The sequence below is a fragment of the Talpa occidentalis genome, unplaced genomic scaffold, assembly GCF_014898055.3.
Source record: "Talpa occidentalis isolate TD23 unplaced genomic scaffold, MPIMG_talOcc4v2.1 talOcc4.17, whole genome shotgun sequence".
Lineage (NCBI taxonomy): Eukaryota > Metazoa > Chordata > Mammalia > Eulipotyphla > Talpidae > Talpa > Talpa occidentalis.
In genome coordinates this window covers 37,022,863-37,048,403 of record NW_023601754.1, presented here as the reverse complement: position 1 = coordinate 37,048,403, position 25,541 = coordinate 37,022,863, and the positions used below count along the sequence as shown (strand labels likewise).

The window sequence follows — 25,541 nt, the reverse complement described above, 5'->3', positions numbered from 1 at the left end:
AGGCCCTGGATAAATATTTGCTGTGCAAACAGATGTGAGATTCGCATCAGTCTGACAGGGCCTTGGGCCAGGTGAGTGTCTCAGGCCAGACCCTGGCTGGGTACGTCACTTCCAGTGGCCGGACCACCATTTCACAACCATGTGTTGGTTTCCTCAGTAGGAAACCGACAGAGATAGGGGTAGAGAGAGCATGCATCAGTAAGTTGACACGGAGCAGAGAGAGGAAGAAAGACAGTCCCCGCCCCCACTCCCTACCAGGACGGCAGGGTATCGGTATGGGGGCCTCCCCAGAGCCCCAACCCCGTATCCATGCCCCCACTCCAGCCTAACTAAACACCAGAAACTCTCACTGTTTCCAGTGTGGTTTGCACGCTGGAAATACTTTCTCCAGGAGAGAGGTTGCTATCATTAGATCCTCCCTCACAACCTCCGGGGTTACCAGCCACCATGCCAGGGTTGATCTCTGGACTGGTAGGGATTCTCTCCCTTCTCCCTCCTCCCACACAGCAGAGACATGAAAGACCGGAAGGCTGGGGCTCTTGTTTTGTGCAAGCCTCGTTCCTGGAAGGGAAATCTCAGGGTGTGGACATCGCTTGGGTTGAGCCACTTTATCAGTCTCTGCTTATCTTCACAGGCATCTGTGTGCCTCATGCTGAAAGGCTGAGTCCCCTTAGCCAGAGGCTCAGCATTTCTCAGAACAGCTGTCCCAGGGTTGACAGGCCTGGGTTCAAATCCTGGCTCCGGTCCTTAGACGCTCTGTGACCCTGGGCCAGTCACCTCCCCTCTCTGAGACTCAGTTTCCCCTCCATAAGATGGGGATCATCAAGTCCTTGTCCCAAGAACATTAAGTGAGGTGACAGAAGTAAAGTAACTCAGCAGGAGTGGATCAGCTCCCTGGGATGCCCCTGACTTATACAAAGTTAGCTGGACCCCTTGTGGAAAGCAAATCTGGATTCTGTGTGGAAACAAGGAGGGGAGCAGGTTAGAGACCCCTCCTAGAGTCCTCCTACAGCTCTGCCAAGTGGACCAGCTTTTGTGGGGGGGGAGGGGATGGAGGCCAAGCCAAGCCAGGCGACCTGCCCAGGGCCACACAGAGGGAGCTGACAGTGCTGGCGGCTCCTCCCAGAGCACTCCCTGGGTTTGAGGATTCTAGCCCCCGAGGCTCAAGGGAAACCCCAGACTGTGGTTTGCTCAGACTTACTCAGTGGGATGTGGGACCACCCAAACCACAGACCCAAATGGGGCTTCCTAGTGCAGATGGAGAGGGCCAAGGGGAACAGCTAATTGTGGGTATGTGTCCAGCCAGGTCCAGGCAGGGTTGAGAGGCTGGGCTCCCCCGTTGTCTGGAGTCACCCCCAAAGTGGCTCTGATGGCTACACCCAGCACATACTAAGGCCTAGAGCGGGTAGGGCAAAAATACAAGGCCCAGCACGGATGGACAGGTTGCCCCGTTGTTGAAACAAGCATTACCTGGAATAACAGATAAAGCCTTTACTAGACAATCAAAGTGCACCAAAAGCCAGGATGCAGCCTGACATATTTCACTCTGTGGGCACGGTCAACCGTCACAAATTTAAGTTCAGTTTATGTAGATACAAACAGTGAACCATCGACATAAAAAGTGTAGTTGGGCTTCTGGTCCTAAGTTATTTTGACCTAAAGATATGCTGATCTTTGCTCAGAGGAAGGCAGATGCTGGAGTTTGAAAAATCACCATCCCACTTCTAAATAAATGCACCGTGTGGCTCCTTGGTCATGAGTGGGGGTTGAGAAGGCTGCTTACCTAGCGCCCACCCCCCACCCCGTAAGTAGATTTTTGCATAGTTGCTTCACAGACTTCAAGTCCATGCAGGTGGCTCTGTCCTCTCATCTGTTAGACCAGGCAGGGGTTTGTTCCAGAACATTCTGGAGGATATTTACTCATCATAATAGCAGTCCAGGATGAGGATAGACAATGGCAGGAACTCTGAGGTCAGCCTGCCTGGTGCAAATTCTGCCTTTGCTGCTTCCTTTGGTCCAGCCCCTCGTCTACTGAACCTGGAAGCAGGCACACAGTAGCTGCCCCAATGGGTGTGTGAGGATTAAATGAGGCACTGGCTAAAAGGGCTGCTGGTCCCTGGCTGCCCTGGCCTAGGTATGAAAGCAACTAGGTCAGAGCTTTGCTTTGGCCGTGACTTTGGCTTCAGAGGTGATCTGTGTGCAGCAGGGAGATTCGCCCCCGCCCCCCCATGGCTCTGGACTCTGTTTAGGCCCAATTTCTTCATTCCTAGTATTTTCCATTACAATATAACAGTTTTGCAGGAAATAAGGAGACTTAACTTGTTCTGTGCTCCCAGCTAGATACTGTAATATCAAAAGATAAAATTTGTTAAAATCATCCATGAATGGACAATGCAATTCCAACAGAGCCAAATGAATTTTTTTAGACTTTGCAAAGATATCCCAAAATGGAAACGGAGGCACCCGGGCCTCAAATGGCTCAGTCAGTTTTATAGCATGAGTGCACAGAAGGAAGATTTGATCTTATGAAGATATTGCAAATAGCTTTCAAAGTCATGGTGGTAGGTCCAATGTGTGGTCTGTGCAGGGATAGGCATGAAGACCAGGAGAACAGAACAGAGGACTGAGTAGGAGACATGGGTGTCCCCGGAGGACTTAACACACAAGATGCTACCACCAAGAAGGGCTGGAAGGTGTGATAATGATTCTGGAAAATTGGTGATCCTATGGGGAAAGACAAGTGGGATTCCTTCCTCCTGCCGAGATGAATCCAGATACATCAAAGGTTGAAATGGGAGGGCAAAACTGTAAAGTCAATGTAGGAAAATGTGACAAAGGACTAGGAAGGACTTCTCAAACCAAAATCCAAACGCACAAGACATCGGACCCAAACGCGATCAGGTTAATGTCATTCAAAATAGGGCTTTCTGGTTTTGCTTTGTTTTTTTTAAAGAAGTGTGGGAGGGTGAAAGGATTCACCAGAGACAGAGCAGGGAGCAGAACAGGCAGACTGACGAAATACACTGCTGAGGGGAGCAGTGGGCAGCAGGAGAGGTCTGCGTGCAAAATGGGGCTTTCTGTTTAATGAAGGACCTCTTCCTCTTACTCCCTTCTTCCCCGGCATGATGTTTACAGACATATGACAGAATATGGGAAGGTAATTGCAACATCTGAAAGCAGGGATTAACACTCTTGAGTCCTGGAAATCAAAATGAGGAAGTCCCCAAGTGTGAAAAATAGGCTGAGGTTTTTAAAGACAATTTCGGAGGAAGAATCACTAAAATGAACACATTAGCACATGCAGACATATTTAGAAGCATTGGCGACCAGAAAGCCGCACGTTAAAATGACAGTGAGCTCTCATGTCTACATTAGATGGGCAAACATTAGGGAGCTAGAAATGATAGACTGCCTGCAAGAGTGAAGGCTTTAGGCTCCCTCATATTTAGAAGGTAGGGAGAACATAGGTTTCTGCCTAGGGAAAAATGGGGTACTTCTTCTGACCCAGCAGCCCAGCTCCTGGGCTAGGTATGAATGCAACTAGGTCAGAGCTTTGCCTTGGCCGTGACGTTGGCTGCAGAGGTGATCTGTGTGCGGCAAAGGAATTTCACCCCAAAGGAACACTCTTATAGGTCTGGAAGGACACCCCTGAAGGCATTATCTGTGGTGGGAGGGAGATGGTGGCAAAACAGAGTGTCCATCACAGGGGGAGTAGAGAGGTAATCAGTGTGGAGCAAGATCATGGCCACAAAGCAATGTGGATTGAGCTTAAAGAAAAAAATTCTTTATGAAAATATAAGAGACAGAAGGAGATATAAGCACAATATCATTTACATAAGTTAAAAACATCAGTATGCAAAACAGTGCTCATTTGGCGGGGAGAGGGGAGAATACATTAGAACAGTTGCCTATAAGGCATGGGGAATAGAAGTGGGCATAGAGATAAAAGGGAGTAAATATGCGAAGGAAATGAGATATTACATGGGAAACCTACATTCCACTTAGCAACCTAACATATCATGTATTCTCCTTTGCCTCTTCCCTTCCTGCCCTCACCCCAGGTGAATATTCCAGAGGTCATCCCAGGGCATGCACCAGGACTTAGGTCCATGCCCTGTCTCATGACCTTTCCCCAGGTCTAATTTATCTATATCACATTTTATTTTTCATGGCTGCATAATATTCCAACCCACATTGAGAACTGTTTCTTATTGATAATTGAGGTGATACCTACTTTTCCACCAGTAACAGTGACTATAAAGTTGAAGACTGCATTGGTACAAAGACAAGAGGATTCATAATGACATCTTCGTTATTAATCTATTCCTTTTTTCTTCTGAATTAAAAAAAAAAAGAAAATCAAACATTTTCATGGGCCCCTAACTTAATATATTTTCCTTTACCTTTCCCTCTCCCTTGGCTTATATACTAACCCAGAGGCCCACTGCAGACTAGAACCCAGCACTCAGATAGGCAGGCTGCTTCTGTCCACTGTGCCAGGCAGCCATGCCAGGCTCCACACTTGTTTCCATCTGTCTTGCTGAAGGCCATGATGACCGTGCAGGGGTCAGAGGCAGTGTTATCCTGGTAAATGTCTACCCACTGGCTTTCTAGGAGAGAAAACCCTGGTCTATGGCATTTTCTATCTCTGTAGTATAAATAACCCCATGGCTGATTTTAAGCCATCAGTGTGACATCACTGAATAGAAGCTGGGGACTCACCATCATATAATATTTGCATTGTACAAATACAATAAGCAGAATAACGTCAAGAGCATCCATAATAGTAAAAGGTCATAAAAGAATTAGAAAGTGTTAAATTTGGAGAATTTCTTGCCTTTACTTTTAATATAATCTATTGACTTGTAAGTTTTTATAACTTAATTTGTAATAATGGGTATGTTTTTCAACTGACTCACTAGATGCCTGAATGTTGACAACCGGCTCTGTGAGTTGGCACTAGCTGGCTGCAGCCCTCCACTGGCCAAGGGCCTAGACCTGGGCAGTGGCCGACTACATTTCCCAGAAACCTCCTCTTCCAGGGCCTGCCTTCAGCTGCGAAAGCTGTTACCATGGAGACGGGCTAACAGATTGTACAGGCTGTCCTGACAGGGGTGAGGAGGGAGCTGGGGGCTGGGGGTGGCTGGGCCCTGGCTGGGGAGGGTGCCGATGGTGGGGGCTTTCAGTCCTGATCTTCCTGGGGAGATTTTCTGTGTGTGTGTGTGTTTTGTGTGTGTGTGTTTGTGTGCGTGTGTGTGTGTGTGTAAGGGGGAGGCTGCTGCTAGGAACAGGGAGTAGGGAAGGACCTGTGGGATAGGGAGGGCCTCTGGACTTAAGGGCAGGGTCTGGAGAGCTTGAGGTGGGACTGCTCTCCCCAAACCACCCTGTTGCCTGTGTGGGGCACAGAGGACGCTGGTGCTGGCCCAGCTGTGTCTGAGTAAGGTGGTCTGTGACCTCGGGCTCAGGGACCAACTCAGTGCCTGCCCAGTCATGACCCCTGCTGCCCACTGGCTCCAAGGCCTTCTCCCCTTCCAACCTCTGATCTTACCACTCCCCTACCCTAGCTATTTGGGGCTTGCCCTTCTCATTAAGGCCTTCGGTGCCTGGGTCAGAAGCCAGAAATGCACAGGTTCAAGCCCCAGATTGGCTACATACAAGCTCTGTGTCCTTAACCTCTCTAGGCATCAGTTTTATCACCTGCAAAATGGGTATCATAATGGTGTCTGCCTCATACTCTCGGCAGATAAATGAGATCATCTCCGAGAAATCCTTGGCACAGTGCCTGACACACAGCAGGTGTTCGGTGAACTGTAACAGCCTGGTGACGGTTACCACTGTCCCCTCTGGGCTTATCCTCTCTGTGCGCAAGTGGCAGGCAGTGAATGGGATCACCACCAGGCTGTGCTTGGCTGACAGGCAGAGCGGGAGTTTGGCCCACCGGAAACTGGGGTCCTGCATGGGCCTGCTGGACACAAGGCCCAGCTGTGATGCTGACCGCCTGGGACTCAGGCAGCAACACGAGTGGCCAGTCCCTCCTGAGACCTGCAGAGTCCCGTCCTATGTTAGCCTTGGACAGAAAACATCCGTCCCGCAGTCCCCCACCCTAGCTAGTCCAGGCCTTGCCTTCTGCAGACTCAGAAAGGGGCGGGGATTGGCCCGAGGGCCCAGTAAGCGCTGCTGTCGGCAGAACTGAGCTCCCCCGACCAGGCTGGCCGTCCGAGGCAGCCCAGATTGGGGTTGGAGCAGCAAGGGGGACCTAGCTCTTTCCTCCTGCCTTTTGCTGTCTCAGTCCTATTGTGCCCAGGGGCTGTGACGAGTCTAGGGGACCCTTCCCTTTTCTCCTCGGTCCTCACCGGAGGGGGGCGTTCTCCTTGATGGAAAGGATGTTTAACAGGGACTGGCTTCCTCCTGAGGTGACCTTCACCGCCTCACACTATCTCCCAGAGGGACCTCAGGGCTATCGGCGGCCCCTTCCTGGGCTGAGCGCCATTATCCTGAGTGCATTTGCCAGCCTTGCAGGGAGTCCATCCCTCGACGCCAGAGACTGGCCGGCATGGAGGTCCTGAAGGAGAAAGTGGAGGAGGAAGAAGAGGCCGAGCGGGAGGAGGCAGCCGAGCGGGCAGAAAGAGGCGAGAAAATGATGAAGCCAGTGGAGGCGCGGAGGGAGGAAGCCATCATGACGCAGGAGATGGTCAGAGAGCTGCAGAAGAAGCTGTCGGCCATTGAGATCACTGTGCCGGAGCTGCCCGCGTGAGTACCGGTCAGGGCTTCCTCCGGCAGCCCTGCGGAGGGCCAGAGGAGGACTGAGCAAAAGGACAGCTGAGTAGCATGGTGCTTGGCATGGTGCCTGAGAGGTGGGAGCAGCACTTGGAGGGAGGAGCACAGAGTGAGGGCTGAGCTTCCAGACTGTTTGGTCCAAGTCCCCACGCGCCCCCACTAGCTGTGTGACTCTGGGTAAGTCACTCAGCCTCTCTGTGCTTTGGTTCTCTCATCAGTTTCGAAGTACAGATGCTTCCCTCCTAGTTAGTTGTGAGGACTAAGGAGGAAGGGGTAGAGCCAGCAGCAGCTAAGGTGGATCAGGAGCACGCCAGGCCTGGTCTCACGCACACTAACACCACCCGTCCGTGGACACAGGGCCTTTACCAAGGACACCATTGACACCTCCAAGCTGCCCCCTTCCTACCAGAGCAACACGCTCAAGGAGGAACACCTGCTGCAGGTGGCTGACAACTTCGCCTCCCAGTACAGCCACCTGTGCCCGGACCGCATGCCCCTCTTCCTGCACCCGCTGAATGAGTGTGAAGTGCCGGTAAGGCTGGCAGAGGGAGGGGGTGGTCAAAGCACAGACTTCTCGTGGGGTCAGAGCTTATAGTCTGGGGCAGCCTGAATTCAAATGCCAGCGGGTTGGGTATGAGGAACCCCTGTCCACCTCAGGGGCAGCGGATACCCAGTGCAGTCTCCAGCTCCAGAGGCCAGTCTTGTCCAGGGAAGGGCAGGGAATGAAACAAGACTGGCCAGGGATAATGCAGGCCTCCTTCCTTCCAGCCCTGTGACCCAGGGCATATCCCTGGCTCTCTCTGGGCCTCAGTTTCCCCATCTGTAGATGGGTGGTGCATCGGATTATTCTCTGGCCCACTTGGTAATATTCAATATTTGCATAAGCTGCCTGCATTTGAAACTCAGATTCCCACATAGATCTCTTCTCCCCTTTGATCTGGGAACTCTGTTTCCTACATTTCCCCTGCAGCAATCAGGGGGGCTGCCCTGGGCTGCCTGTGAGGTGGGGCCACATGCAGTCTGGACCTGTGAGATCTGGTGCTGGGGGCGCCTTCCTTGAATCTGTGGGGATACCCCGGAGAGCCAGGCCTGGCCTGTGGCCCCCAGCCCTCAGGGGACCTGCCAGCTCTTCAAGGTCTAGACCCAGCTCCACTATTACTGTGAACCTAAGCAAGTCTGCTCGCCTCCCAGAACCTCTGTCACCCCACCGGTGGGGGGAACTGCCCCCCACACAGTCCTCACAGTTGCTGGGGACCGGGGTCTGGCAGCACCTAGTGAGGGCTTGGAGACAATGGAGGGGCCCTGATAACATTTCCACCAGGGAGTGGGGGCAGCAGAACCTGAGACTGGAAGGGCGTTGGGGAATCCCTCCCTCCAGCTCTCAAGGCACCCAAGGGGAGACCCAGATAGTCACCTCAGTTCCCCGCCTCCTGGGAGCTCTGGGGTATCCTCCCAGGTGGAATGCCCTCCTGGGGCCTCGATCTCGCCCCCTGCAGAAGTTCGTGAGCACAACCATCCGGCCCACACTGATGCCGTACCCTGAGCTCTACAACTGGGACACCTGCGCCCAGTTTGTCTCGGACTTCCTTTCCATGGTCCCCCTGCCTGACCCCCTCAAGCCGGTGAGCCACACCCTGGGGCCACATCCCTAGGCCCGTGAGGCCCAAGATGGGGAACCAGATGGGTTGGCAAGAGGATGGGTGGGCTAAGCTCAAAGCCTTCAAGTCTGCCTGGGCTGAGCCTCTCATAGACGCCCTGGGGAGGTCTCTGGGGGAGGGCCAGAGAGAGAGTCACTGGCCTGAGGTTACACAGCAAGCCTGGTCTCCCAGCTCCCTCCTCTTTGCCTCTCTTTGCCTTTAGAGTCTTCCTTTCATGACTTCAGGAGGTGGGGGAGAGAGAGAGGAGGCCTCACTGCTGTGCCTTGGCCCCATCTGTGGATTTCTGATCAGCTCCATCCATTTCTCACTGAAAATGGAGGGAGGGCGAGAGGGATGGGTGTAGGTGGAGATTTGAGCAAGGAGAGAGAAGGAAAAGATAGGGATAGAAGGTGACGGGAACTTTCGGCAAAGAAAGACATGAAATCACTAGAGAGCATTAGACCAGAGCTTCTGCAGTCCAGAGGGTCTTTGCTGTTAGGAAGTCCACAGGTGTCTTAAAAGTATAGGCCAATGTGGACTGCACTTTCTAGTCAGGGGTCTGTGGTTTCCAGCCCCTAAGGAGCAGGCTCCCTAACCTGCCAAAGGGGAGGGGCCCTGTGGGGTCCAGCCTGCCCAATGGCCCCAGCCCCCAGCTCCTGACAAGTGGGAGGACAGGCTGGCGCAGTGGGCCCAGCAGTGCTGACCAGCCCACTCTGGCCAGCCCACCCACCTGTACTCGTCGACCACCGTGCTCAAGTACCAGAAAGGGAACTGCTTCGACTTCAGCACACTGCTCTGCTCCATGCTGCTCGGCTCTGGCTACGACGCCTACTGCGTCAATGGCTATGGCTCCAAGAGCCTGTGCCACATGGACCTGACGCGGGAGGTGTGCCCGCTCATGACCACGCAGAAGAAGGTAGGCCCCGCCCACACCACAGGCCCCGCCCACACCACAGGCCCCACCTACACCAAGGCCCCGCCCACAATACAGGCCTCACCCACACCAAGGCCCCGCCCACACCACAGGCCCCACCCACACCACAGGTCCCGCAAACCACAGGCCCCGCCCATACCACAGGCCCCGCCCATACCAAGGCCCCACCTACACCAAGGTCCCGCCCACACCACAGGCCCCGCCCACAGGGTTCTGCTCCCATTAGCAAGAATCCCATTGGCTGCCCCAGAGTTGTTATATCAAACCACTGATTATTTTGCTGTCCGCAGCGTCTTAAACCCGCTGTCCCTCTCCCCTTCTTAGTTTCAGCGATTGTGTGCCCCGCCAGGTCAGTTGAGGGAAAGCCACATGCCTCCTCTTAAGTCCAACACTTCCAAATTTACCTTATGCTTTTGGTAAAAATCCATGCAGCTTTTATCATACATGGAAAAACAGACACACGGACAGGCATTTTGTTCTGTCTTCCTACCCCTCTCCCCAACCAGGGGGAGTTTTTTTTAACAACAACAACAAAAGTCATCCTGCCTCCAGATGGTGGTGGGAGTGTTGTATGTCTTGATTGAGAACTCCATGACCACAGGCTACTGTGGACCAAGAAATACTCAAAAGAGAGTTTAAATTTAGGGACCTCAAGGCATCTTGACATTTGGTGAAGAGTCTGTGCAAAGACAGAAAATGTTTTTCGTGAACTGGATTCATTCCAGGACTGTGGCATCAGTTACGCCCTGTGGGTATCTGCAGCTGGGGCGGGAGGCTTGTGCCCCTGTGTTCCACCTAGGTGAGCCCGAAACCACTCCCCCTGAAACCTCTCCCCCTCTCTGCTTTTGACTCCTAGGGCCTGTGTGCTCACATTGCAGAACTCTCATCTCAGCCAAAATGTTAATCATTAAAGTGAGATCATTAGTTAACAGCCACAGAGAACTTTCCAGTTTATAAACCACTTCCAGGGCCACAGTCTCCGTTGCCCCTCACCATAGCTCTGTGTGGTAGGCATTAGCACCCCTATTTACAAATGAAACAGGAAAGTGAGATAGCACCAAAGTTGCAGGGCTGGTAATTGGGGGTGAGGGGGGGGCTGGACTCTGTCCAACTTTCCATAGAGTCTTGCCATCCCTCCCTCATAACCTTAACAGACCCTCTTCTTTGGCCTAAGAGGAGAAAATCACATTTCCTGAGCTGCTGCCCTCACCTCACATGGGCATGTTGCTCTCTTTGGGTCTCAGAACAGCCTGGAGAGAAGGTTCTTACTCTCCTCACTACATTTGGCTGAAGTGGGAGGACTGGCCAGGTTCTGGCTGGAGGGGGCCTGAGTGAGCTGCGTTCAGGGCCTGGAAGCCCGCAGGCTGCAGGAGCCACCACCCTCTCCCGGTCTGAGGGGTGCCAGTTATGGTAGCTGATCCTTGTCATTGAGCAGATGGTGCTGGAGGAGGAAAAGGCACCCCCGAAGAAGTACACCATCAAGCCTCCCCGCGACCTGAGCAGCCGGTTCGAGCAGGAGCAGGCGATAAAGAAGTTGGAGCAGAGCAAAGCTGAAGAAGAAAGGCTGCTGAGGGAGGAGGAGGAGCGCCTCATGGTGGGTCTCCCATCCTCCCCTCAGGGCTAAGCTCTGCTTTTAAGGGGTGCTAAAAGTGGGGTGCAGACCTGGGTCATGAATGGGAGGTGTACATGGACCCCCCAGGCCCAAATCCTCTCCTCCACCCCTCCACCCCTCCACCATCTCCTCCTGCCCTACCAGCGGGGCTCGCCCACTGGAGGTCAGCAGCTCTGGGGACAGACCTCTAAGCCAGAGCGCTCTGCTGCCTGGACGGCCACTGTGTGCTGGGGGTGCTGCCCTGTCGCATTCCAGACTCTGGAACCCAGGTCATCCCTCTGTGTACCCTTGATGTCAGTTTGGAGAGGTATGGGGTTCAGAGAGCAGGGTCCTTGGGGTACCTCTGAGAAAATTTCACTAGCACGCAGTTTCCCCACGAGGCAGAGACGTTTTGTTATAGCCAAAAGGACAGGTTTATTATAAAAAGGGAAGAGAAATAAGGAATGCTCGCCCGGACCCAAGCAGGCAGAAAGAGTTGTCCCTGGAAGGGGGGACAGGTTTGATGAAAGAGGCACCTGCATAGACACGGGCAGGAGACCCTTGCGTAGGCACAGGCGGGCAGGAGGGCTCCATTTTGCAAGAGTAGAAAATGCACTGAGATAGCCTTCTCTTCTGGGAGGGGCTCATTCCTTTGTGGGATCATTAACTGCTGCTAAATTAATTATTTCTAGGGTTGGCACCAAAGGGATTTTTTTCTATATTTGGTTGCACTAGGTAGATTTGAAGGGACTGGTGATTTTCTTACAACGGCCCTGTTAATCATTTCTAGCCCCACCTCCAGTTTCTGGTCATGGGATGCCTCCTTCCCAAATTTTCTACTCGTAGCCTCCATCACCCTCTGTCCCTGCATCCTCAGGTCTCCTTGTATCCATCTGTCCTTTCAGTTCTCGTTCTAGCGCGCCAGATCTCCTTCCAGCCTCCCTTCCAGCCTCTTTTCTTCCCTCTTGTTTTTCCTTCCTCCCTTATAGTATTTACTGAGCTTCTCCTCTGTCCAGACCCTGGATATACAATAATGAACACGACACACCCTTCTCCCAGAGGGAAACACACAAGCCAGTCACCCCAGCTCCCACTACCTTTCTTTGATGACACCATGCCCAGGACCCAGCACAGAAAGCCAGTAAATCCCCCACAGCCCAGACCTCCACAAGGCCCAGGTTATAAGGCACAGCTCTAGGGCCTCCCCTGGTGGCTCAGGCAGTTGAGCGCTGCACTGTGAAGCTGTCCGCAGCCTCTGCAGCGCCGGTTTGATCCCTGCTGGCCGGCGAGGGTCCCACATGGCGCAGCAGACCTCTCCTGTCTCGCCCGCCGCTCCTCTCAGCAGTGTATTTCATCAGTCTGCCTGTTCTGTTCCCCACTCTGTCTGGTGAATCCTCTCACCCTCCCGCGCATCTGGCCTGTACCCTGGTTCTTGTATAAATAAATAAATAAATCTTAAAAAAAAAATAAATAAAGCACAGCTCTAACCCGATCCTCCAAGCTTCTGCCAAGGCTCAGAGGCAGGTGATGTGCTCAAGGTGGCGCGGCCAGCCAGGATGCAGTCTGGGTCAGCACTCTGCTCCCCACCTGAGATGTTCTAGCCCCCATGCCCCCCTTCCTACCCATCTGGCCCATGGTCACCCTCCTTTCTTACGCAGCAATTGGAGAAGGCAAACACCGACCCCCTGCATGGCCTGCGGGTGCACTGCTGGGTCCTGGTGCTGTCGGGGAAGCGTGAGGTACCTGAGAGCTTTTTCATTGATCCGCTCACAGCGCGCAGCTACAGCACCCAGGACGACCACTTCCTGGGCATTGAGAGCATCTGGAACCACAAGAACTACTGGATCAACATGCAGGACTGTTGGAACTGCTGCAAGGTGCCAGCCTGGGGCCTGGGTGGGCGTGGCAGACACAGTCAGAGGTGCACAGCAGGTAACCTAAGGAGAGAACTGGCCACTAGGCCACGGAGCCTTAAAGCAGAGCCCTCCTACTCCCCCACATTGCCCATTGGTAACCGTTCAAACAGAAGTGTTCTCTCTCCTGGTTTGTGCATCTTTGTAAAATATGGGTTGTTCATTTTTATGAATGATTTTTCAAAAACACTTTTTGTTGAAGTATGTGTCCATGCAGATGAGTACAGCTCAGTGAATTTCCAGATGTATATAGAGTATAGATATCATTCAAGTGACAAATGCATGCACACATTTGGGGGCATGTCTTAATTGGACCCAAGAGACTGTGGGCGATGTTCTGACTTGATCTGGGTGTCGGGAACCACGGTGCTTCCAGCTTGTAGAAATTCACTAAGCTGTACAAAATGCAAAGAGGGACAGGCCCCACCTATGCTCTTTTCAGTCCCTCATAGGATTGTGGGAAGTAACACCTGGCAGGGGTGTAGACTAGTCCTCTGGCCATTCAGCGTTAGTTATTGCTGCCCTCATTTTACAGAAATAACTTCTGCTGAGCTATGCAGACAGGACAGAGCCAAGACTTCCCTCCCCCTGTCATGCCCTTGGGGATCAGTCTCTGCTAAAGGATAATGGCCCCCTGAGGTTTCACAGTCCTCTGTCAGCCCCTTTCCCAGGTTCTGCCCCTTAATGCCCCCCCCCTTATTCTCCCCCCACCCCGCCCCAGCATGCCTTGCACCAGTGACAGGGAAGGAAATTCATGGCGGGGATAACAGAAGTTATGAAATGAAGGTAGAAAGGTGACCTGGTGGGAAAGAGAGGCCAAGGGGCAGTACAACGTCACCAAGTGAGGGCATGAAGAAAGATCCTGATGCAGGTGCTTTCTTTCACTGACAAATGTGCTGCTTTGTTCTTTCAAAGTGCCTTGAAAATGGTGGTGGGTGTGGGCGGGGGCGTAGAAGTGGGGATGTGCACCACACGGAGTGTGGGAAACCCCGGGCTCAGGTTCCTCCCTGCGAAGCTTTCACCATCCTCAGTCACTGTTATCTGCAAGCAGTTGTCTCCCAGACTCCTCCTCTATTTCCTCCTCTTCTCTCCCCCACCTCCGCTAGAGCAAAGCACCAGGAGCAGCCCTGCAGGATCAGACGGGAGAGTGAGGATGAGGATTAGGGCAGGTTCAGGAGCCCCTGGACTGTCATCCATAGTCCTTGATATCCCTCTGAACAGTGATTTTTGAGGGCATTGGGATGGAGGTTACACCTGGGGTCGTAGGTTGGGTTGTGGGGTGCTCCCCAATGCTGGGAGGAAAGCTGAGGCTCAGGTGGGCTGGGGTGAAAAGGAGGTGGAGGACCCATAGGAGTGAGGAGAAATAGCCAGCTGCCTCTTATGCACAATTCCACACCCCTGCCCAGTTGCATCAGGAGGCCGCCATCCCCCTCCCAGGAAACCTCACTGGCTCGAAACAAGTCTGGGATGCAGTACTGCATCACCAAGTGAGGGCACAAAGAAAGATCTTCATGTCCCCACCTTCCTCCATAGTCAGGCCTATCCCAGGCCAGCAGGGGTTTCTTCATGGGAACTTCAGACAGTGAGGAAGTGGTTCTGCCCCCTCCCTGGGCCTCTGTTTCCCTGTTGAAATGAGGATAGACCAGGATCCTCAGAGACTGCCTGGGGTTGATGGGGCTGACATCCTCTCTACCTGGGGTGCAGCTGCCCAATCCCTCAGAGCGAGAGGGGGCCTGATGACTGTGGGTGCACTCAGCTGCTCCCCTCCTCTACCAGGACATGATCTTTGACCTGGGAGACCCTGTGAAGTGGGAATACCTGCTTTTGGGGACTGATAAGCCGTACCTGGCCACTTCTGAGGAATATGAAGATGGGACAAATGAAGAAGACGATGACGTGGAGAACTTGGTGAGTCTCAGCGGCACATGGGGGTGGGGCAGCTCACGTCTCGTCTTCCTTCAGTCCAGCCTGATGAAAGTCCCCACCACTTGCATGGATATTGGGGGGGGGGGCAGTCCAGATAGACCACAGACACCTCAAAACACAAGAACCTGGACCATGCCCACATTTTACAGATGGGCACACGGAGGCCCAGACAGTCTGGTGACCTGACCACGACTCCCGAGTGGGGGAGAGAGGAGGGCTGGGACTTATATTCAGGTCTCCCGCCCCTTTCATCACCCACTCCAGTCAGGGATTGACAGTAGGAAGCATGCCTCTTGGACTAGGGGGTAAGACCCTCTCCACAAGCCCAGAAACCCCAGGCCCGGCCAGTCCTCACTTCCAGGCCTTTCTTGTCCATCCTTTCAGCCCTCCTCATGGGGTCACTGACCTGGGTCTTCCCCAGGTCTTCGGCTTCCTTTCTCTGGTCTCATAGTCAGGGGCCTTCCAGGCAGCCTGCCTGCGGCCCTGTGTGTGGAGGCCAGGGGCCCAGAGGCCTTGGGTGATGGCTGTGACACTGGGGAAATGTCCCAAAGCCACAAGCTTCTGTTTCCTTGAATGGTGGAAAATGGGGGAGTGGGGCCCGTTGTCTCATAGTAATAATAGCAGGTGCGTCTGTCTGCTAGGGCTGCCGCACAGAGCCCCAGACTGGGGGGTTCAGACAACAGAAATGTATTTTCTCGCAGCCTGGAGGTTAGACGCCTGAGATCAAGGGGTCAGCTGGGTGGCTTTCTCCCAAGGGGCCTCCTTCCCCCGGGTCCTCACACCGTCTTCCCTCTTCGTAAAGACACTGGCCACGTCAGACACACACACACCAGTGACCTCATTTTGACTTAATTACCTCTTTGAAGATCCTATCTCCAAAGTCAGATTATGAAGTCCTGAGGGTTAGAACATATGAATTGGGGGTTGAGGGGGTGGCGCCATTCTGTCTGTGACAATATGATTATACTCGTGTGGCCCTTACTATGGTCCTTAACCTGATGAACTTGTCTGCATCGCCATAACTACCCAGTGAGGTGGGCGGTAATATTATCACCCACGATTAATATCCCATTTTACAGATAGGAAGACTTAGACACAGAGAATGAAGTAACTTTCCCAAAGTTACAAGGCCAGTAAGTGACAGAGCTGAGATTTGAACTGGGGGTCTGACAGTTTGGTTCCCAAATCTGGGTTTGCAGTGGCAGCTCTGTTCTCCCTCCCAAAACTGCTTGAGTTGTGGTGTGCCTGGCACAGCGGTGTAGACGTGCCTGGAAAACACGGAGTTCTTGACACCCTCGGTGTCCCTGGAGACCTGACCCTGGCCCTGGGCAGTGAATCCTGGGGCACAGGCGCCCCCTGCTGGCCTTAATTAGATGACCAGGCCTCAGAAGTCTGAACGTCTGCGGGAGAAAAGTTGTAAATTGAGAACATCTTATCCAAACTTACTTTACAGACGGGGACACTAACTCTTGAAGAGGAAAACAAAAACAATAACAACAGCAGCCAGGCAGCATCCCAAGTGCTTTACATCAGTTAATCCTCCAACAGCATCTGGCTGAAAACAGGCTAGAGCAGTTAAGGGCCTCATCCAGGACCCCTAAGCTGGTTGGATGGATGGGGGGCTCTTAGCCAAGAGCCTGTGGTTGTGCCTGGTGCCTCTGCAGACTGGGGGAGACAGGGAACGCAGGACCAGCGTGTTGCTGTGAGCCAGGCGGGTGCAGGGGCCTTCTGGCCAAGCTGACGCCCCTCCTTCAACCCCATCTTGGGTCAGGTCAGGCCTGCTGGTGACCTCTGGCTCCCCCAGGGAGCTCACAAGCCTGGCTTGGCTGGGGGTGGGGTGGGGGTGGACACAGAGGCTCTAACCCTAACTTCTGCTCCAAGACCCAGCCCTGACCAGAACCAGCCCTCTCCCTGCAGGGCAAGGAAGATGACAACAAGAGCTTCGACATGCCTCCCTCGTGGGTGGAGCAGATTGAGATCTCCCCAGAAGGTATGAGCAGGTCTGTTTGCTCCCCAGGATCAGGTCCTGGGTCTCTGGAGCAATCTTCAGCAACAGCTAGGTCGGGGGGTGGGGGACCCCTAGGAAACAGGCTAAAGCCCCTGGCCTCTCATTTCCACCCCTCCTGCTTTTTGCTGTACCCCGTTCCTCCCTTTCTCCCCAACCCCTCCCCCCAGTTCTGTGACCAAAGGTTTAACACCTGTGTAGCATATAGGAGGGGGGCTTTAACACTCAATGGGTGATGGAGGGCGGGAGGTGATGGGGGATGGGAGGTGATGATGGAGGGTGGGAGGTGATGGAGGATGGGAGGTGATGGAGGGCGGGAGGTGATGGAGGGCGGGAGGTGATGGAGAATGGGAGGTGATGATGGAGGGCGGGAGGTGATGGAGGGCGGGAGGTGATGATGGAGGGTGGGAGGTGATAATGGAGGATGGGAGGTGATGGAGGGTGGGAGGTGATGGAGGACAGGAGGTGATGGAGGGCGGGAGGTGATGGAGGACAGGAGGTGATGGAGGATGGGAGGTGATAAAGGACATAAGTTCAAGTCCCGTAGAGCCATTTCCCTTCCTGACCCCATCCTGCTGTCAGGACCATAACCAATGATGGGGGTGAGGTCTGGGGGTGAGAGGGCGGTCATCTGAGCTAAGTTTTGAGGGATCGGAGGAGGTCAGCCCAGTGAGACAGGAGGGAGTCTTGTTCCCAGCAGAGACTTGCACATGCACAGGCCTGGCAGCGAGAGAGCGTGGGGTGGGGGGCACACTCTTCTTGGGCTCAACCCCATTCTTGGAGGGGCCTGTGCTCCTGCCTGACCTGAGAACTCCTCCAGGGGCAGAGCGGCTCTTGGTGCCCTCTCCCTCCTGCCTCCCTGGGGTGGGGTGGGGCCTGGAGGAGCTGGGCAGACAGACGAGGGACAGTGGCCAGAGGACGGCCCGGCAGGTGGCCCTCCCCCAATCTGGGGAGGAGGACCCCAGCTCCTTGTGTCCACAGCATTCGAGACCCGATGCCCAGGCGGGAAGAAGGTGATCCAGTACAAGAAGGCCAAGCTGGAGAAGTGGAGCCCCTACCTCAACAGCAACGGCCTAGTGTGCCGCCTCACCACCTTCGAGGACTTAGACTGTAAGGGGGCTGGGGAAGGCGGGGGGCAGAGACCTGGGTCCCTGACATGCTGGGTGATCTTGGGCACGTGGCTGCCGCTCTCTGGCGTGAGTGTGGGCTGGAGGCAGGGGAGGCGGCCTGGCCGCCAGCATGAATCGGGTCCCACAGGTACCAGCATTCTGGAGATAAAGGAATGGTACCAGAACCGGGAGGACAAGCTGGAGCTGAAGCACATAGACAAGACCACGGGCCTGAACACTGACTACTTCAAGCCGGGCCATCCCCAGGCTCTGCGAGGTGCATGGATGCCAGAGGGGGGCTTTGCTCGCTCGCCCAGAGAAGTCAGAGCTGGGCCAACTGCCCTTTCCGTGGCTGGGACCCAGGACACATGGGGGCGTGTTTACAGGGGGTTGGGAAGCCAACCAGTGCACCCACAAGGGGGATGCAGAGGTAGGGGTGAGAAGGGTGTGGACATGGCCAGGAGCCCAGGAGTCAGGAGGACGGGAGGTGATGGAGGGTGGGAGGCGATGGAGGGCGGGAGGCGATGGAGGGCGGGAGGTGATGGTGGTTGGGAGGCGATGGAGGTTGGGAGGTGATGGAGGGCGGGAGGCGTGTCTTGGGAGAGCATCAGCAACACTAACCAAGAACTCACCAAAGGAAAACATCGGGTTCATGTAAGTTTGAAAAAACATGATGAGCTTCACTTGATGGTTGAATTTAAAAAAAAAAAAAAACCTGATTTAAACCAATACGGGGCCATCTTACAATCCTCATGTGGGCAATGATGAAAAAAATGACCTTCTGGGTGTGAGTACGTGGTGTAAACCAGCATCACCACCTTCCTGCCGGAGGGTAGTCAGCTGGCACAGCTTTTCTGGAAAGTAACGTTTTCACTTCCACTGCTGAGGATTTGTCTGCAACAACTACCAGGCAAGAATAACAGCTGCATGGTGCAGATGTTCAGCATGGTGGGTGTAATACAAAAAGTTGAAAATGGCCTGAATCCGCAGCAGGCGGGGCTGGCCACAAGCTTCATACTCTTCCCTGAGCGTCTGTGGATGCGCCTTCTCCCAGGGCCTGGGGTGGGGTTGTCACCCCGGTGGCCAGAGCCTGGCGCTCACTGCTGTCTCCGGCCCCCGCCTCCCTCCGCAGTGCACTCGTACAAGTCCATGCAGCCGGAGATGGACCGCGTCATGGAGTTTTACGAATCGGCCCGCGTGGACGGCCTGATAAAGCGGGAGGAGACGCCCCTGACGATGACAGAGCACTACCAAGGGCGACCCGACTTCCTCTCCTACCGCCATGTCAATTTCGGACCCAGGGTCAAGAAGGTGGCTCAGAACAGCGCAGAGTCGAATCCCCGGCCCATGGTGGTGAGCGCTCCCCGGGCCTGGAGACGGGGTGCTGCCCGCTGTGGCAGGCTCAGGTCACCCCAGGTGGGGAGAACCCCAACTCTGGAGCAGTGTCTTTCCCTATCAGCCTTTCCCAAGCTCTGTGAGCCAGGTGTTTTACGGAACATGCATTCTCAAGGCTGTTCTGATGCCAAACGGTGCCCTCAGCCACTTGGCCCAGGAGGTGTTATTTCCTTACCGGTATAAAAATACACCCTGTGACTAAACATTTAGAAAATGTGGGAAAATATCAGTAGAAAAGTAATAGTATCTCAGAATGGCATCTCTTAGACATTTTGAGCATTAACAGGTATGGTTTTGAGAGTCAGTCCCAATTTAATCCAGGCTGTGTGTGTGTGTGTGTGTCTAGAACCCCTAGATCACCCCATCACACATTACATTGTGCATTTTTTTGCTGCATGCCTTTATAAATTGTTGCTATTTGGCAGCTGTGTTTGGTGGCTGATACCGAAGTTCTTTCTAGCAGGAAGGGATGTCTGGTGAGCTGCCTGAGCAGGTGCTCAGCGCCCCATCTCCAGAGGTGGGCAACAGAGTCTCAAGGAGGGAGCTAGAGGAGATCTACCCCCAAAGGGGCTGCAGTTGCCAGGCACTGAGACCCTTGGGGCCACAGGAGGCTCAAGGGATGCTCCGCTTGAACCCTCAAGTGCCCCCAGGCTGGGGTGCCCCCAGCAGCGACCCTCGCTCCTGCCCTGGGGGGATGCACAGAAGCCGCCTTTCCCACTTACCCTATGCATGTTGGGGCCGCAGAAAATCACCGAGCGGTTCTTCCGCAACCACGCCAAGGGAGCAGATGAGGATGTGGAGGAGCGTGTGTTCCTGATCCAGGAGGAACGCATCCAGCTGCGCTACCACTGCTGCGAGGACCACATCACCTCCTCCAAGCGGGAGTTCCTGCGGCGCATGGATGTGGACAGCAAAGGCAACAAGATCATCATGACCCCTGACATGTGTATCAGTTACGAGGTGGGCCTGGGAGCTCTGGCTGGAGGCCGGGGACCAGGGGCCTGGGGTTGAGGGTGTTGAGGGGAAGGAACTGGGCCTTCTGTTCCATCCTAGCAACTTAGGAGAACTAGGATTGAAACTCCTGGTTCTCAGCCTGGAAATTCATCTCTGTCCCAAGAGAAAATCAGAGCTCCCATCTGGGTACCCTTCTCTTTGCCACTCTGAAAATCTTCCCTTTACCCCCAAATAAGACAGCCTAGCTGGCCAAAACTACTCTTCATTCCTGCCTCCCCCAGCCCCCCGCAGCTCCCTTCTCTGCTGTGGACAAAGCAGACCCCACAGCCTGAGGCCAGTGCTGGGGTAGATGATCTCAGAAGCTCTGGCTGGCTTTCCTGGTTCCTCATGCTCCTGGCATGTTCCTCATCTCCACCGAGTCTCCGGTTTCTCTTCTCTTCTATGATTATTGTTTCTATAGATAAGGCAAACAAGGCCCAGAAAGGTTAAGCATCTTCCTTGAGATCACACAGCTGGAAACTGGCAGAGGGAGATTCGAACCCTGGGACTTTGGAGTCTGCCTATGACCACACCCTACAGCCTCTCTGGTCACTGTGGTGGTTGTTGCCGCAGGTGGAGCCCATGGAGCACACCAAGAAGCTCCTCTACCAGTACGAGGCCATGATGCAGTTGAAGAATGAGGAGAAGTTGTCCCGACATCAGGCCTGGGAGTCAGAGCTGGAGGTGGGGACCCCGGGGAAAGCGGGCAGGTGGGAAGCAGCACTGGCAGAGGGGGTCTTCAGCCCGTCCTTCCCATTCCCAATCCAGGTGCTAGAGATCCTGAAGCTTCGAGAGGAAGAGGAGGAGGCGCACACGCTGGCCATCTCCATCTACGACACCAAGCGCAATGAGAAGAGCAAGGAGTATCGGGAGGCCATGGTGAGCCTGCTCCCTGGCCCGGGCCTGGCTTTCCCAGACCACTCCCCAGGGCTTCTCGGGTGCTGATGATGACTTAGGGAAGCCTTTTTTTTTTTTTTTAAAGATTTATTTATTTATGCATACAAGCGCTAGGGTACAGGCCAGAGGTGTGTGTGGGGGTGGGGGGTGGTGAGAGGATTCACCAGAGACAGAGTGGGGAACAGAACAGGCAGACTGACTGAAATACACTGCTGAGGGGAGCAGCGGGCGAGTCAGGAGAGGTCTGCTGCGCCATGTGGGTAGCTCCCTGCCCGGGAATCGAACTCATGCTGCAGTAGCTGCGGATAGCTTCATAGGTTGTGTCTTAACCCCTTGCGCCACCAGGGAGGCCCTGCCTGGAAGCCCTTAACAGGGGGTGCGGTTATTGACATCACACTGAGCATCCTGGTTTCTGAGGAGCCCATGTTTATGGCTCACCCCCAAGAGCATTCAGGATCTAGGCCAGGTCTCCCCATCCCACTTCCTCCAAGTCAAGGCCTCTCTCACCATTAAAATCGTGCACCCACCTCTGCCCAGTCTCTCGTTCAGCCTTGACCTCAGCCCAACCATAGTGAACTGACTCTGGCCACAGGCCCGAGTTCTCCATGTCCCAAAGCACAGAGCATTAAGGTTACACCTCAGGATGCAAGACCCACTTAGTTTTCTAGGCCACTGCTGAATCCCCTTCCCCCAAGTTTTGGGGTTGGCGGGCAGGGTATCAGGTAATTGGCTCTCAGACTCCCAGGGAGGGGCATCAGCCTCCACACGTCCAACTTCACTGGCCTCTTGGCCAATGCAAAACGTAAGGTCTCAGGGTGAGAGAAAAAGGAAGAGAGTTACTGGCAATTTCTGGTCGTACCTCATTAATAACCACCATTTATTAAGCAAGTATTTACTGAACGTTATATACGTGCTGAGACTCAGGGAATTCATTTAAGACATGAGTGTTACCAATAACGGCAGGTAACAAGAGCACACAGGCTCTCTCTGAGCTACCAGGCCTGAGGAGTGGAGGCCTGGTTTTGGGGGGTCCTGCGTTGATACAGAGCTGGCGGGGGTCTCTGCAGCTCTTGCTGGTCCAGCTGACCCCTTGTCCCCACAGGAACGTGTGATGCACGAGGAGCACTTGCGGCAGGTAGAGGCCCAGCTGGACTACCTTGCCCCATTCCTGGCACAGCTGCCCCCGACAGAGAAGCTGACACGCTGGCAGGCCATCCGGCTCAAGGACGAGTGCCTCAACGACTTCAAGCAGCGGCTGATTGACAAGGCCAACCTCATCCAAGCCCGTTTTGAGAAGGTGCGGTCAGAGCCCAGGCAGAGGAGGGACATTGGCATCCTCATGCTGGGAGTTTCCAAATGACCGGTTTGGCCTTCCTCACTCCTGTTCATTAGGTGGAAGGACAGGTGAATGCAGGACTGGGTGGAGGTGGGTGGAGAGATGAAAGGCAGGATGGATAGGTAGGTAGTGGATTGGTGGGTGGGAGGCAGATGCCTGGTTGAGTAGGTGGGTGGGAGGACTGATGATGCATTTTAACGACATTTAGTCCTTGACCCATTTCTGTGGGCCAGGTGGCCCTGTGTGCTTCCCACATATTATCTTATTTCATCTTCTCGAAGACTCTATGGGCAGATGTGTGTGTGCAGTGGTTCTCATTCTGCAGACAAGGAATTGAAGTCTCTGAACATACCAGTAACTTGTCCAGCATCATGTGGCTCTCAATCTTGACCCCTACTCTGACCGTTCTGATGTGATAGATACGACTCCACAAGACCACCGTGGCTCCCATCCAAAATATTTTGCTGCCCTCATTTCTGCTCCTCTGGCTTCTGCCGGTGGGACTCCAGTCTGGGTGACAGTCAGTCCTCATCAGCTGTGCTGTCCACTCCTCCCTGTGCCTGCAGGAGACCCAGGAGCTACAGAAGAAGCAGCAGTGGTACCAGGAGAACCAGGTGACCTTGACGACTGAGGATGAAGACTTGTACCTGAGTTACTGCTCTCAGGCCATGTTCCGCATCCGCATCCTGGAGCAGCGGCTCAATCGGTGAGGGGCTGGGGAGCCAGAGGGGACCCACTAGAAAGCTGGAGCATCAGCTTTGTTACCCCCATCACCTCTCACTCCGCCCTCTAATTTCAGACATAAGGAGCTGGCCCCACTGAAGTACCTGGCTCTGGAGGAAAAGCTCTACAAAGATCCACGCCTGGTGGAGTTCCTCAAAGTCTTTGCTTGATGACCCTCCGGCTCCTCTGGCCCCTGCATGCCCCTTATGGGCCTCAGCTGAAGCTGCCAGAGAAAGAAACCTGCCCCCCCACCCACCCGCCCGCCCCAGTCCCTGTGCTCCTACCCTTAGCTAATGACCATCGACTCAGGCACCAGGCCCCACTGCCACTCCACCCCCCTGTAGCCCTGTCTGTCCTGCTTCTCATGAGTTCCCTATAAATGAACACACTTTAAACTTGCTATTTGTACCTCATGTTTCACAGGCACCAGCACCAGCCTTTATCTCTTTTCCTTCTGTAGCAGCGGGAAGGCCACAGGGCAGGATCTCTATGATTCAAACAGACAGGTAAAGCAGGAGTCCTGGAGCCCTTGGTGGCTTTTGCAGGCTTTTACTGGGGTTTACCAGGTCCACGGCAGGCAGGAGGTCTGGGGTGCCAGGAGGCTGGCAGCAAGTCTTCACTCTTTCTGGGCTCTCTGGCGTTCTCTTGTAGCCTCTGCTTCTCTGCTGGTTCTCTTCCTGGTGTCTTTCACTCTGCTGTCCCCGTGACGCTGCCCTTATAGGCACAGTCTCAGCTCAGGTGAACCTACCTACTTATGCCCACACCCCACTCCAGGTGCCTGCCATCAGGAATGCATTCAGGACCGCAGGGATCCATCAGCAATCCTAATGGCCGGAGGGCAGAAAAGCCTGACACTTACCCTACAACTTCTTTATAGCAGGGATCACCCCACTCCCTCAACTTGACCACCTTCCTCACTTGCTTCCTGTTCACCTTTCCATTGGAATGTTGCAGTATCTCTGCAGGTGGCCCCAGAGCTACCTGTAAACATCTAGTTAGGTCTCAATGTGACTAGGGTGGCCCAGCTCACAAAGTGAGAATAGCAAAATTCAGATAGCAACAGGCAAAATCCATTTGGGATGGTGTACCAGGCCCGTTGCCTCTGAAATATCAATGTCATAAAAAAAAAAAAAATTAGGGGACTGAAACAGGATAAGATTTAAAAAGCCAAATATGCTGAATCTACGTGGAAAGTTGACATCTGCAGAGCCATTTTAAAAATCGAGCTAGGCAGCCATTCCTGAGACATTGTCTCACCTGTCTTTGATTTAGGTAAAGGAGCTTTTAACTTCTAATCTCTGGCAAAAAGTCCCTAATCTTCAGTCCCTGGGATCCACATGATTTCTCAAACAATTGTTTGCTCCAAGATTTCTTAAGGAAATGACAGGGAATTTTTACAGGCAGAATCAGTAACCAATTAAATGTAGCCAAGAACAGGTTAAGCTTGTTATACTAAGTCTTCTCTTTCCCTACTTATTTCATCTTTCCACAAAATCTCCTAACTTTGTCCCTCCTCCGGGTTCCTCCTGTTATAGAGCAACCCCGATATTAAGCGGGTTCCTGGCTGTGGGTCCTCACCCGCGCGCTTTAAAGGGACTTATGAATACTCTACTACAGACACACGCAAAAGGGTTAATAAAAGGTTTATTTACAAAAAAATAAAAAATAAAAAAAATGTACAACTCAGGGAGAAAATAGGGAAATAAAGTTTTTAATGCGTCCTACCTGATCCGACGACCTGGAAACCCAAAGTCACTCTCAGAGGTGGCCGGACGCTGCGAGCTGGCCGAGAGCCCAAAAATGGAGAGCCCCCAAAGCCCACGTGTCTGCCTTTTGTATCCACCTGGCTGCTTAACCCCACCCTCAGGTCCCAGCCACCTTCCCTTTGGTGGTGATGGGATTTGGAGTTCCCAGTGTCTTTGGCTTTGACCTGGGGTGGGGGTGGAGTCCACAAAGCCTATATGGAATTTGCTTTGGGACATCCTTTTCCCCCTAACACTCCTAGATTCCAACCTGAATTTGTGAATTGCCATTCTTTGATAGGAATGGTCATCTAGTTAAGAAAAAACTGAAGATCTTTTTGGAATGATTCAGGAAATCTTATATGCGCCAGATGTTAGAGAATATTAGTTCTGTTAGAGGTGGTAATACAATGGTAGGGAAAGGGCCTTGTTTTTAAGAGCTACTTGTTTAGGTCGGGGTGAAATCTCATGACGTCTCAACTTTTGATGGAATCCGAAAAAAATAACATATCAAAGTAAATATGGCAAAATGTTAGCAAATAATGAAAATTTAAAATTCATGG

The 25,541-nt window shown here is 53.5% G+C and overlaps 1 protein-coding gene across 2 annotated transcripts; it reads left to right on the top strand.

Annotated features, from left to right (window-relative positions):
• Window positions 1–57: 57 nt before the first annotated feature.
• DRC7 (dynein regulatory complex subunit 7) lies at window positions 58–23,655 on the top strand. Of its 2 annotated transcripts, none has more exons than XM_054697084.1 (18): window positions 58–61; window positions 6,513–6,750; window positions 7,135–7,309; window positions 8,274–8,399; window positions 9,136–9,330; window positions 10,784–10,942; window positions 12,598–12,816; window positions 14,629–14,760; window positions 16,696–16,768; window positions 17,765–17,893; window positions 18,041–18,169; window positions 19,025–19,245; window positions 20,032–20,247; window positions 20,854–20,964; window positions 21,049–21,159; window positions 22,280–22,474; window positions 23,080–23,219; window positions 23,313–23,655. In XM_054697084.1, exons 2-18 carry the CDS (start codon window positions 6,554–6,556, stop codon window positions 23,404–23,406), a joined length of 2,622 nt encoding a protein of 873 aa, XP_054553059.1. In that variant the 5' UTR covers window positions 58–61; window positions 6,513–6,553; the 3' UTR covers window positions 23,407–23,655. The 2 variants fall into 2 exon arrangements, with proteins under 2 accessions (XP_054553059.1, XP_037372364.1); XM_037516467.2 differs by lacking the exon at window positions 58–61 and adding an exon at window positions 5,070–5,114 and having other exon boundaries at window positions 6,512–6,750.
• The last annotated feature ends 1,886 nt before the right edge of the window (window positions 23,656–25,541 follow it).